This window comes from Lathyrus oleraceus, chromosome 4 (genome assembly GCF_024323335.1).
Source record: "Lathyrus oleraceus cultivar Zhongwan6 chromosome 4, CAAS_Psat_ZW6_1.0, whole genome shotgun sequence".
Lineage (NCBI taxonomy): Eukaryota > Viridiplantae > Streptophyta > Magnoliopsida > Fabales > Fabaceae > Lathyrus > Lathyrus oleraceus.
Window position 1 is genome coordinate 146,528,255 of NC_066582.1, and position 15,111 is coordinate 146,543,365.

Here is a 15,111-nt window from a genome sequence, read left to right on the forward strand (position 1 = left end):
TTTGACAATTATTGTTCTACTGGCCTACACAAAATAAGTACATTAAATAACCATAAGGACCACAAATTTGTAATAAAATAAACACTACATACATTATGGACCACATGTCGATAATAAACTAACAACAACCATTTTAGACATTAGGGACCACATGTCAATAATAAACTAACAACAATCAATTCAGACATTAGGGACCACATGAATTCAAATAGGTCGGAAAGAAGGTGAATACATGTTTTACACATTAGGGTCCACAATGCAAAGACATAACATATGCGCAAGGAAAATATGCAAAAAAATAATCGAAGACATAATCATTTACCTCTCTATATAGGATGTGTTTGACATTTTAAACTCAGATGGATGAAATAACGTAAGCGCACAGTAAAGGATGAACGAACGCATAACAGATAAGCAGTGGAGGACGCACCAATGCAGTTGTGGTATTATGTTAAGTCAATTAGGGGGAAATGTAAAAGGCAATCGTTTTAGTGTTTCTGCATTTGGGGGAAAAGAAACATGAAGTAGAAGATTGTTGGTGTTTACGTGACAATATTCATTTTAGTCATTTATTTTACTTTTACTAATAATAAGTTAATAAGTTATTGATTTTATGAATTTTATCATATATAATATAGATCACATAATTATAAATTAAAACAAACATATAATAAGATGATGTCCATATTACAATGACATATAACACCATTAATGTATGGCATAAAAAATGCTCTAAGATTTAAAAAGAGACTAAAATCCTAAAAAAAACAGAATACAAGAACTAAAAACCAAAATTTTAAAATGGGAAAAAGATGATGATATAAAAACCAAATAAGCTTCGATTTTTATTACAGTGATTGTGTTTGAAGGTGATTTTTAGATAAATTTTAAATGATAAACTATATATTCGTAAAATAACTTTGTTAGATCTTAAAATTAATTTATGGGCATATTTTTTTTATGTTTAAAAAAATATATTTATATAATATTATATATTTTGTATAAATAATTTATAAATAATTTAGAACAAAAAAATAGTTTAAATATTTTTTTAATATTACTTTAGATATTCAATCTTTTAGCTATATTTTTTTTAAATATCAAAATTTGAAAAATCACTTAATTCTAAAGTTATTTTAAATAATTTTTCAAATATACTTTTTTGAAAAAAATTATGTAGTTTTAATTATATTTAATTTTTAATAATGTATATTTATGTTATATAATAAAAAAATTATTTTTTTAATTACTAAGAATAAGTTTAAAATAAATTAAACTATTTTTAAAAATTATAATTTTTTATTTATTTTAAAAAATCATTTTTTAAAATCTATAAGAAACATACTCTATATCTATCTTAATTTCTGAAGGGTTAAATAAGTTTTCGTTCCTCATAAATATAGTTATTTTTATTTTTAATCCCTTTAAAAATTTCCTTCAAGTAGTGGTCCCTCCCAAAAAATGTATCCATACAATTGGTCTCTGACGTTAAATGTCACTTACAGATGCTTACGTTGCATTAGAGGTGGATTAAATTTTATTTATTTACATGAATGACAACGTGGAAAATGACCATAGTTAAAACAAGTTGAAAGTTGATGCATTTTCATTTGACCTAACATTCGTCTTCTTCGTTCATCTTCCCCAAAGCTTCGTTTTTTTTCATCTTCTTTGTCAAAGATTTCTTTGCTTTCATCAAAGCCTCATTATTTTTTGTCTATTTCGTTCTATTACCATAAAAGATTCGTTCTAACCTAATATAATGTCGTTTGCCTCTGTAAAATCGTGAGTTAGGAAGTTTTTTGGGTGTCAGGTTTGTATAGTTTAGTACCAATGCAAGAATGGACCTAATAAAGGAAGGTTATTTTGGAGATGTTCATATTGGAGGAGTATTGATACGTGTGATTTGTTCATATGGGATGAAGACCTTGGAGCAAAATTTGGAAATGAATAGGAAGCATTATGAACTCAGAGCTGAAGCTATGGTATTTATGGGCTATATGAAGATCTTGTATGAAGAATCAAGGAAGAAGAACAAGAATTTGAAGACCAAATTGAAAGCAGAGAAATTTAATGGAAATTTGAAGATGTTGTATTTTGCAATGTCTTTTATGATTAACGCGTATTTGATTATAAAATGTAATTGTTGAATTTATTGTGTTTTCTTTGAGTTTGCATGTCAAAGAAGAGTTTGCAATGGATTGAATTGTTAAGATATGAGTTGTATTTTGGATTTGTTTTATTAATGAAAGGTGTTGAAATAGTTTGTCTTAGTTTGCATATGGCATTCCAATTTACAAGCACAATTTTCATTTGATAGTCCAATTCACATTACATAATTTGCAAACAGAATTAAATTAAATTGGAATGTCAATAACTTGACTTACAATTTGGCATATTTTACATAAATTGACATAAATTTATGACACTTGACCGTACATAGTTACCATATGAAATAACACAAAACCTTGGTGACAATAATTGACAAGATTAATGTTCCAAAGAATAAATTTCATAATAGAAATTCACCACAATACATAAGTTTGATGTGCCAAACAAAATAGCACCTAAGTTTGATATTACATATGATTGGTGTTCCAAACAAAATAGTACATAAGATTCATATTACATAAGATTGATGTCCTAATCAAAAGAGTACATAAGTTTCATATTACATAAGCTCCAAAAAAGCAACATATTTCATAACATAAATTCACTTAGTCAAGCTTTTCTGGATGTCATTCTAAGTGTTCTTTCCCATAGCACTGCCAACAATTTTGTCTTCCTCGGGAATCACAAATGAATCCTCTGCATGCTTTCCAGGACCCATAATGTCACGTATTTTCAGAGTCCTAAGTCTACCACTCTTTCTTTTTGAAATTTCAACATGCTTGACCTTTTTGCTTGGTGGTATCATACTTTTCACATATTGTGACAACATAATGTTACAAAACTAATTAACATAAAACATCAAACAAGTTCAGTTTGTAACTTACATGAACACTCATGCTTGGCTTGCATGTAGATGTTTGGCCTTTTTCCTCATCACTTTCACATCCTTTTTGTTTCTCTATTAACCTCTCCACATAAGTCTTCTCACTCATTGATAATTTTGGCTCTGTATATATTTCAACATCACAATTATTCTTCTCAGTAAACAAAGCTAACATTGATGCATCCTCATCATTTCTAAAGGATTTTAGATCCTTTTCAAGACAACTCTCTTCATATTTCCACCATATTTTCACATCATCAAGATTAAAGAATGAACTTATCCCCTTAATTAAGTCACAGGCTTCAAAGAAGGACAAAAAATCAGAGTTTTGCCCACTGAAAGCATAAATATCTCAACCCTCATACCTTAACTTTGCATCCTTTACAAATGAACTCATGGTATAAAATACCACCTTAAATAACCCCATACCGTGTACATTACAAATATGAAAGAGGGTAAATTAGACATTACATTCATAATCAACACGACAAAACCCTAAATATTTACAGTCAACACAACAAAACAAACATGCAGTGATTTCAAAGCAAGTGAGGCATAACAAAGACATCCAATATTCGAGCTCATAAACAAATAATAATACAACAACCACAACACATAAAAGCACATGTGCGACTAACCTTAATGTTGGGGCACTGCAAGCACAATTTTGATTCAAATCAAGTTTCGTCAATGTTGGGACCACAACTATTGAAATGCAAATAGCGTCAAAGTAGTTGGGACCATATGCCTCAATGCGTCTTAAATGGAATTTTATTTTGGGACCACAACTACAAAAGGTGTGAGTGAAGAAAACACAGCTGAGAGTGAAGAAAAGAGAATTGGGGATTTGGTTTGTGTTTAGGATTTCTATTAAAATAGAAAACACATAAATAACCACGTGTTATTCTTGAAAAAATGAAAAATAACTCAATTTAAAAGATAATAATTTTTAATCCACATGTACTACCATATAAATATTTATTAGTAGCATTTAATGTAAAAAACTACTTGTATTTGATGGAAATTTTTGGAGACACTATTACTTTAAAAAAAAATTAAGAGAGTAAAAACAAAAATGATTATATTTACAAGGAGAATTTTTTATTTATTTAACCCATTTCTGAATTAGTACTCTTTTTGCAGCATATTTTCTACAAAGAAATTTCGTAAGGTTAGTAACATACACAATGGTAACCTACTCCCTTCATTTTCGGTAAAAATTGGTTCTTTTAAATTCAAGACTAAGACATCTAGTCTATATTTAGTTTAAATTTGTTCAATAAATTTTTACTTAATATGATTGTTACTCCTTTTTTGTGTTTGTCTGCCACACCATTTGAAAAAAAAATAAGATTATAAACTTATGCTAGAATTAACACAACTCTAAGCCCAACAAAACAACTTTTTTTAAGAATTAATTAAGCAATGAAATGTACTCTTTCTAAAATATAAAATATAAAAGTTAGATGTATTTGATTTTTAATACACATTTTTGTTGATATTTTATTTTTTTTAAAAGTTAACTTTATTTTAAATTAAATTTTAGTTCACCTCTTTTATTATATCCACCATATGAGAGAGAAAAGTAGATATTTTAAAAAGGATTCCTATAATACAAGTATAATGTGAAGAGACTCGTTGTTATTTGAGTGGATACCCTACTAGTAGCAAGCTTAAAAAAATATATAAAGCTGTTTCCTTCTTCCTCACTTTCTCTTTTTCAACATTTTCTTTTTATTAATCAACCAAAATAAACCCGAATCACTCAAAGAAAGAAATAGAAGATAGATTAATCAAACAAACACATATTTTTCTCTTCTTCTCTTCATGGGTTGCTTAAAGCAGCCACTCGACCACAACAATGCCGCAGGTTTTGTTATGAAACGTTTGTTGTTGGTGCTGTTGTTACTAGGAACATGCTGTTTTTCGAACCCGGTTGTTAAAGGTGAACAACACAAAAATGCATATGCTACTATGATGTATGTGGGTACACCAAGAGACTATGAATTCTACATAGCAATACGAGTTCTTTTCAAATCACTGGCTCTTCTCAATGTTGAAGCTGATCTTGTCGTTATTGCTTCTCTTGATGTTCCTCTTCGATGGGTTCGAGCTCTGTAAGTCAATTTCTCAGGTTTACAATTGTTAGTTACTCTAGTTGTTGTTGTTGCCGATGTTGTTACCCGAAACTTCCGCTTAGGTTGTTTTTTTTATTAATTTTTTTTTATGATATCAAGAGATGAGATTAATAAAAAATAGAAAAGAAAAAAAAAGAAACAAAAGTTGAGTTTGGACTAGGGTTTTGTCTGGGACCGATGATTTTGGTTTCATGTTTTTGGGTTTTTGAGAATGGAATGGATGACTACAAACAACACCGTCCTAGTCCGGTTTCAATGGTAGTAGTATCTTCTGTGAGATCCCAATAAAATCCTGTTTTTGTCTCCACGCGCACACGCGCTTCTTGCGTATACTACTATTTTAAATTAATTTTATTTTTTTTTCCTTTTTAAGTATTGATTTTCTTATTTTTTAGTTTTTTAGTCATAACCCGTTACGGTAAGAGTTGTTACATGTGTTTTGACTAGGTGACTGGTGGTGGTGTTGTAAACGCTTTGGAATTGCGCGTTAAGTTTAACATTTTTTGAGGATGTTTTCAACCGTCCTTGTTTGCACAAATCTATTGGTCTTTCTGGTTTCTTTCGTGCCTTGTCTTGTCTCTATTCCTTATTTTTCTTTTTTCTTTTTGAGAGACTTGTTCTTTATAATGCACTATTTTTCATTTTTTATGTTTCTATAACCCACTCAATTCATCTTTAGACACCAAGTTGAGTTTTAAAATATTTTAAAGTTTGCTACTTGTGAAGCATGTGTACTTGTGGGTACTTTATTCTCAGTAACATGTGTATTCTTTCTTACCAATAATATTTACATACTAATTTCCACTCATAGTGAAAAAAAATAATAATCAATAATAGAAAATTCTTACTTGCAGCATATTCTTATCAATAATATGCATACTATTTATTGAAGCTTCATTATTATTATTATTATGAATAGCTGTCGTTGTGACAGAGTAATGAACTTGATGGCAAGGATTTAGACTGTCAAAATGTGGTGGTCCATACAGCCATACCATTATAAGATAGAGAACAAATTTGTGGGGGAGTTCTACACCCACATGTTGGCTGAAATTAAGACCGAATTTTTGATTTCTGGCTAGGGGCGGAAGTAGGCCGGCTTGTGTTACGCATCAAAATCTTTCTTTAGATTTTCTTGAATTGTCTCGTAAGTAAGTGTAACTCAGATTTATGAGTCGTTCAAACCCGCCATGGTTATGAAAAAATTTACTTTTTAAATTTATTGACTAACTAAGGTATATTGTCTGCATAAAGTTTTGTTTCTTTTCATACTCTTCTTTTCCAAAAGACTAGTTTAGATAAAGCAAAAGCCAATACAATAAGGTTTGGCGTTATATGAAAAAGGCATAATATTTGATCCATTAAATTACAAAGTTCTGAGTATTGATACTTTTTATCATGTGTTGGACAAGTTTAGTTACGTGTATGTATGTATTAAGTAACTTAATTTAGTTGATAATTGAGTTGGAGAATTGACCATATTTTTCTTTCTTTATGACTTTGTGCAGTGAAAAAGAAGATGGTGTGAAAGTAGTAAGAGTGGAAAATATGGATAATCCTTACAAGCATCAAGATAATTTTGACAAGAGGTTCAAATTATCTTTGAATAAGCTCTATGCGTGGAGCTTAGTGGATTATGACAGGGTAGTCATGTTGGATGCGGACAACCTCTTCATACAAAATACCGACGAGTTGTTTCAATGTGGACAGTTTTGTGCTGTCTTTATCAATCCTTGTGTTTTTCATACTGGTCTCTTTGTCTTGCAGGTATGTTTGTCCAAAATGTCCTACACATTTAAATTGCCACGAAAGTGCAGCTTAACTGCAAAATGACACATATTTGTTTTTATGTGAAAGGTGATTCATCTTGGTAGATTTTTTCACATGGATTCTAATTTTTGATATTTGTAGCCGTCAACGACAGTGTTCAAGGACATGGTTCATGAACTACAAAATGGGAGAGAAAATCCAGATGGTGCCGATCAGGGTTTCATAGCTAGCTACTTCCCGGAGTTGCTTGATAAGCCATTGTTTCATCCACCTCCAAACGGAACCAAACTTGATGGAACATATAGACTTCCTTTAGGCTATCAAATGGATGCTTCTTATTACTGTAAGTTTTAAAGGGATTTTTGTTGTTACATATTTTAGATTTTGATTCTGAATTCATGCTAACATTGATCCTGAATTCAGATCTCAAACTTCATTGGAGTGTACCTTGTGGACCAAATAGTGTGATTACATTCCCGGGGGCACCGTGGTTGAAGCCATGGTACTGGTGGGCGTGGCCTGTTCTGCCATTAGGCCTACAGTGGCATGAAAAACGTCGTCAAACTTTGGGGTAACTTCCATTTTAAGTGTATTAACTTATTGTACCGTCTAACTTTGCATAATACTCGAATTTGGTTCTATCAAGTTTTTGTTAATAGATTCTGTTCATAAAAATCGGTTCATTCTTTTTATCAGATATGGGACGGAGATGGCTGTGATATTCATTCAATCTGCAATATATCTTGGAATAATAGCAATGACGCGTTTAGCAAGGCCAAGTCTCTCAAAACTATGCTACCGTCGTTCCGATAAGAGCATCACATTGGTACAAAACATCCTCAAATTAGTAGCACTATGGAGTATTCTTGCCGCTTACGTAACACCCTTCTTCATCATTCCTCCAACAATTCACCCTATGCTAGGCTGGCCTTTGTATTTTCTCGGCACTTTGGCTCTATGCTTGGTTGCAATCAACGCGTTTCTTCTTCCAATGTTACCGGTTCTGATGCCGTGGTTCGGTATTATTGGAGTTCTAATTGTCATGGCGTTTCCTTGGTATTCAGATGGAGTCGTAAGAGCTTTGTGCGTGTTTGGTTATGCATTCTGTGCCGCACCAGTTTTGTGGACATCGATAACAAGGATAATGGCTGGACTTCAGGTTTCTTTAGAAAGGGAAGGTTTTATGCCTAGATTAGGTGAATCGTCACCACCTTCTTGGTTTAACAAGTTATATTGAGGTTTCTAATTGGACATGAAAACATTGGCAGGAACAAAGAAAGGTGTTATTGTGTATATAAGATTGTTTTGCAGTTAGTTACATAGGTGTATGGTGTGCCTGATTTGCTCCTGTATTAAACTTTGTAAGCCTGTTTGGCAGTGAGATAGGAAGATAGAAATCTTTTTTTACTAGAAATAGCCAAGCTTATTTTATTTCATTCAAAGTAGTAGCATCACATATGAGTTAGGATAAAATCAAAGAAAGAATAACTAGCATAACATCATGTCACCCTAGTTTCAGTGTTCACATAAATTTCTATTAGTTTAAGTTTCTATCTTTTTCTAAATTCTATTAAATAAATCTCTACATATTTGAACAATACTTGAATCACATTCATCAATTTAATTTCTATATTTAATCACTTAATAAAAATATCAATCATTATTTTTTTAAAAATTTTATCAAACAAATATTTATATGTATAAACAACGTCAGAATACATTCATCAATTTAATCTCAGTATTTAATTACTAAATTTCAAATGAATGCTTGACTTTTTCCACTTTATTTATTTGCTTGTATGAACAACATTAGAACACAAGTTAAGAATTTAATGTTTTTATTGTTTTAAAAGGTAAAAGGATGAGAAAATAAAATTAAGAAAGTTGAAGAAAAAGATTTGACAAAAAAAAGGAGAATATAGATGAAAATGAAGTTAGTTGAAAGATTTTTTTTTAAAAATGAGTTCTAACGTGGCGGGTTAACATGTCACGATATCACTATTAATAATGTTAAATTATACCATAGACTAACGAAAAAATCTAATCTGATTAACATTTTAACACAAAAAAATACAGAATTAAAATATCAATGAAGTTGGTGTTGGAAAAGTAATTTGAGTAAATCTTCACACAAATAAAAATTAAAACAAAATTAATTCACAATCAAATTTATTATTATAATTTATAATTTTTATTTAGAGAAAATTGTAAACTCTCACTACTATAATTTTTGGAAAAAAATTACAAATATTTTTTAGACACACAACTATCCAATGTTGGACATGTGACTCCATACATAAGAGGGGTGGATTGTGGATGTTTGTAAAACTTTAATTTAAAACGAAATCATTTGTAAAATAAGAGTTTGAAAATATTTTGTAAAACAAACAAGTAAAGCTGTAGTGAAAAATCAAAAGAAAGAAAATTACTGGAAATAAAAGAGATAAGTGAGAAGAAAGAATACTAAATAATTATATAGGTTCGACCTACGATTACCTACTCCAGTCGTCCATAATTATTTTTGAGAGTATTCAATAAACTTGAGAGATTTTAGAAGAATTTGTCCACAAACCTCCTTATACAAGAATATGAAGCTTGTATGATAACTTTTAACCAAACAACAAACAAGGATTAGAGTGATTAGTATCCAAACCAAACAAAGATTTTTCTTAGGCTGATATCAAACCAAAATAGAATTTTGAGTTGACTATCCTCTGAACCGAACCAAGGTTTTATACAGGCTGACCACAAACTAAGATGAGATTTCAACCGACAGATTTCGAACCTACTGAGCTTTTATACCAGGTTGAACTAAGAAACCAAGAGATATTTTAGTCGGATTGATCTCGAACTAATAGAGATTTTAACCAGATTGCGCTCAAGAACCATTGTGGAGATTTTACTGGCTGGTCTTCACGAACCAAAAGACAACTTTTTTCTTCAGGGTGAAGCTCACGAAGCAAACAGAGACTTCCTAAGACAATCTTCAAAAAATACAAGAGTTTTTTCTTAACTCAGAACCAAACAACTTTCTATGGAAGAGTTGTTTACTTAAGAGATAATACACTCTTGGTACACTTATAACTTTGTCCTCATCCAGAATAACGATCTTCATTTAGACTCAAGACTACTCTCGAAGCACTATGGCTAAATACATGTGTGAAAAATGATATATTTAGATGATGAGAGAAATGAAAAATGAAATTTAAACTCATTTTAAGGATGTCAAAAAGTGATAAAGAAGCTCTCTATTCATATGCCAATGTGTGATATAAATTTGGAAATAACCCATAGGTCAAATCAGTGTTATAATCGATTATAGATCTTAAATAATCGATTGTTAAGGCCATAAATGAAAGGTTATGATATATAGGCATTACCAATCATTAAGATATTGTCACAATTAATTTTAGACTCAAAGATCCTAATGTAGTCACGTGTGAGTCGTGACTTAAAGCCCTTTCAACACGTATCAACATAAGTGATCCACTTTTTTTTAAACTTAGGATCATCGGAAAATCCAAACGTCAACTACACAACTACATCAATAAGCAGGAACGGAGCCAGAACTCTTAATTAGTGGGGGCAAATATATATAGATATTTGTAGATACATCTAAAAATAGATCTTGTTTGAATGAATTTCTATGAAATAACTTAGAAACTGTATATAATATTATTAGATATATGATATATAAAATAATTTTAAAACTAATTATTTATATAATAGAAATAATTTAGAAATTAATAATATGTATTTAATAATATTAGATATATGATATATGAAACACTTTTCAAATTAACTATTTATAATATTAAATGATAAATAATATATGTTATGGAAAATATTAAATAAGTAAATAAAATGATATGTCACGTTGTAATTGAATAGCCCATTTTGATAATTTGTTATCAATTCTCTACTGTGTAACATAACATTCCAATCATGTATAATAATTATTATTAAGTTGTCACATGCATTCTTGCATTTTGTTATATACTTTTATCTTAAGATATAATAGTGTTGGATATGCTTTATATTAGTATAGTATATGACATTAAATGTAGGTAGTTTAAAAATTAGTGGGGGCATGAGCCTACACTTTGTAACGAATGACTTCGTCCCAGTCAATAAATATGTATTAATGATTATATAAACAATATTGCATCAATGAAAATTAAAATTAATACCTTAATATTTGTCCATGTGCTCTCTTTCACCTTTTCTAGTACATATTTTCAATTATTTATCAATATGCTGATTTACTACATTCAGAGAATGCAACATAACTCTTAAAAAGCGAAGTATGAGAACCATCAAGTGTCAAATAAACGTCACTAAACACTGTCAGTTATTTGACACACGATTTATAGACTTTTGCTAATTATGCCATCATTGTAGCTAAAATAATTCAGTTATTTTAATAAAAAATAAATAAAAGCTAAAATGAACATTTTAAAATAATCGAAATAAAATTAAAATGAAAACACCGATAATTCTATTTATTTTTTTGAATCTTTTGATAAAAAATAAAAATAAAAGGATTCAAAATGAATAAAGAAAGCGAGCAAACTTGCTTGGGAAAATAAACTAAATGCATTAAAATGATCAGCGTGAAATAACTTCTTGGAAACATACAGGTGTTGATCAAATTTTGAAATAAAAAATGACCAGTTAAAAGGCTCAGGTTGATCAAAATGTAAACGAAAAAGTATTCAAAAAAAATAAAACGAACACGTCAGGTTAAACTATGTGGGCCGTAGATTAATAACATTGACGTATGTAAGCTCTATTTTGAAATTTTTTGTCTGTTGATTTCACGTACATTTGAGAATCAATCCAACCAATTTGTTTGCAGATCCAAAAATTTATTCTGGTTAATATTTCAGGCATTATGTAAGATGAAATACATGTTATATTATGTAGATAATGTATATGCCATGATGTATGTTTCAATTTATTGAATATAGGCAAAATTGGGGTATGACAGGTATCATTCATGAACACTCAGGTTCATCTCGCTCTCGATCCCCATCATAGGGCCAGAGTACACCAAATCTTTACCATCACCATAGGTAACGTTTCAGCGATTCCCACCTGAAACCGACTACTCGCTCTCGATCCCCACCACAGGGCTAGAGCACATCAAATCGTTACCATCACCATAGGTAACACTTCACTGATTCCTACCTTAAACCGGCTACTCGCTCCTGATCCCCACCATAGGACCAGAGCACACCAAAACTGGACCGAAGCACGTACACCATGATTCATGACTCTCAATAACATGCATTATCACCAAAAGGATCCTCATACACATCTCACCATTTATGCAACACATCATTCATCATACCCAACAATCAATCCATGTTATGACATCACTAAACACAACGAACAACAGAAACTCAACAAATGTAAATTCATAAGCATTTATTCATATTACTCCAACAAAACAACAACACATCATCGTATAACCATAACGATTCGATAACCGACCCCACAAGTCATCACAAATATTTCCATAATAGGTACATGCTTATAATTCAAACATCTTACCAAGCATCATCATGTGATAGCTCTGTGTGTTAGCTTTCAGACGCTTCAAATTGCGCCTCAATTTGAGTCACAAAACTAAAGTTACGCTCGAAAACGTCTTACTTGGTACAAAATACAAGGAGTTGCTACGGCCTCCCGTAGCATTCCCCTGGCAAAAAAAACCTTTTGGCACGCCTCTGGTACAAAAACCAGATGGATGCTACGGTCGCTCGTAACAGTTTCTACGACCCGTAGCAGTGCCTAGAAAACCCCAAATTGCTTGCGACTTTGTGCGATCGCCCTTGTTTTTCAGTCGTTCATCAGACCCCAAACCCCAAGTTTTAACCTCTAATAGTCCCAAAACATAACATACATCATTGTACATCAAAACATATGGATTTTTATGATCTCTTAACATCTAATCAACAATACATCATTTATCTATGACTAACATGCAATTCACTCAATTCATGTTTACCGCAAAACCTTCCAAACCCTCAAACATGATGGAAAACATCCATATCTCAAAACAAAAAATAATACACATGTAGGCACACGAAGTTCATCACTATAAAAGCCAACAACATCTAACCTTCATAAAAAATTCAGAATCAATCACATTCCAATTGTCCTAAAGAGAGTAAGGACCTCTCATCTCTACCTTTCATGCAATACACCTAGACTGATAGCCCTTTCTCCCCCTTTACCTTGATTTTCCAGCAAAAATTCCTTAAAGTTCTTCAATGGAGTCTTCCTTTAGTCCTAGCATTTGCCCCTTCTCACCATAAAATTCAGTTTTATGTAAAACTCTCCAAACTCTCTTCCTTCAAATATAACTTAGGTTTTTCTACACACTTCTTCCCAGTTACCTCATTAACCCTCAATTTTATTAATTCACATTATTGCCCCAACTCCCTAACTCCTTGCTCCCATCTATTTCTCCAAATTCTCCACACTGGCCCAATTCTATCATTTTACTATTTTATTTAATTAATTCAAATAAAATACTATTTATTCGAATAATTAACTAAAAGTATAATAATTCCTAAACAACTATACCAACCTCTTACTCTCTCTATACCTTTATTCCAAAGATACTTACCCCCACAATCTCACCATAGTAATTTAAAAAAACACAAATTAATAAAATAAAATTCTAAATATTTCAATTAAATTAATTAATAGAATTTGGGGTGTTATACCAAGAAACTGCATCACCAGCCAACATCTAGATATAGCCTGAAGTGGATCTTTTACTATCTTATCATCCATCAAAATTTGAGTCAGAGTATCCAGTGATCTCTAACTGGTATGAACTCCTATATATGAACATATAGTCTTTTGTTCTCTTTAAACACCTGATAACCTTTTTGGTTGCTTCCCAATGATCCATTCCTGAATTGCTCAAATATATGCCTAACATATCAATTATGAATGTAATATCCGGACACGTACATAGTTGGTATACATCAGACTCCCTACTACTGATGCATAAGGAATCTTTTGCATTTCTTGAATTTCAAAGTTTCCTTTTGGGCACTGATAAGAATAAATTTATCTCCCCTAACAATTGGAGTATCCCCTGGTTTACATTCCTGCATGACAAACCTTTTAAGTACCTTTTCGAGATAGCTCCTTTATGGTAATCATAGAATACAACGAGATTGATCTCGGTGTATCTGAATTCCTAATACAAAGGAGGTATCGTCAAGATCTTTCATTTCAGAATTTCGTGGTAGAAATTTCTTAGTTTTGTGCATCATGCATATATCATTTGTGGCAAGCAGTATGTCATCTACATACAGGACCAGGAAAATGTACTTGCTCCCACTAAATTCGTGATACACACAATCTTTAACAACATTCACCTCAAAACCAAATGAGAGAATCACTTCATGAAACTTGTGGTACCACTGACGAGACACTTGCTTTAGTTCATAAATGGATTTTGTCAATTTACAAACCATATTCTTCGAGTCTCCAGACACAAAGTTTTTTTGTTGCACCATATAGATCGTCTCATCAACGTTGCCATTGAGGAAAGCCGTCTTGACATCCATTTGATGGAGATCTAAATCATAATGTGAAACAAGAGCCATGATTGTCCTAAAAGAGTCTTTTGATGAAATCGGAGAGAAAGTCTTTTTAAAGTCAATCCCTTCCTTTTGAGTATAACTCTTAGCCACAAGACGAGCTTTATAAATTTCCATGTTACCGTTAGAATCACATTTGGTCTTAAAAATTCATTTGCAACCAATGGATTTCACTCCTTCGGGTAATGGGACATGTTCCTAAACTTTATTGTCTTGCATAGACTTATACTCATTTTCATTACTTCGATCCACTTTTACGAGTTGGAATCATGCATGACTTGGCGAAAGTTTATTAGATCATCTTCCATCATACCATTATTTTACCCATGTTCTTGGAGAAAGACAACGTAATCATCCGGAATAGCATTTATCCTTTCTCTAGTGGATCTCTGCAAAGGTATTGGTTCTTGTAACACTTGTTCTTCTAGTTTTTGAGTTTGTTCTTCATGAATTATCAAATCATCTTGAGTAGGAGGAAAGTCAACAATGTTTTGTGGAGGTTCCATACTTGCTTGATCAAAAGCAACTGTATGAATCGATTCTGAAATTATTATCAATTCTTCCTCTAAAATAAAGTCTT

At 31.3% G+C, this 15,111-nt stretch overlaps 1 protein-coding gene across 1 annotated transcript; it reads left to right on the top strand.

Moving 5' to 3' along the window:
• The first annotated feature begins 4,591 nt into the window (after positions 1-4,591).
• LOC127074175 (putative glucuronosyltransferase PGSIP8) lies at positions 4,592-8,317 on the top strand. The gene is made up of 5 exons (XM_051015471.1): positions 4,592-5,112; positions 6,642-6,900; positions 7,045-7,246; positions 7,327-7,474; positions 7,600-8,317. Exons 1-5 carry the CDS (start codon positions 4,823-4,825, stop codon positions 8,138-8,140), a joined length of 1,440 nt encoding a protein of 479 aa, XP_050871428.1. The 5' UTR covers positions 4,592-4,822; the 3' UTR covers positions 8,141-8,317.
• The last annotated feature ends 6,794 nt before the right edge of the window (positions 8,318-15,111 follow it).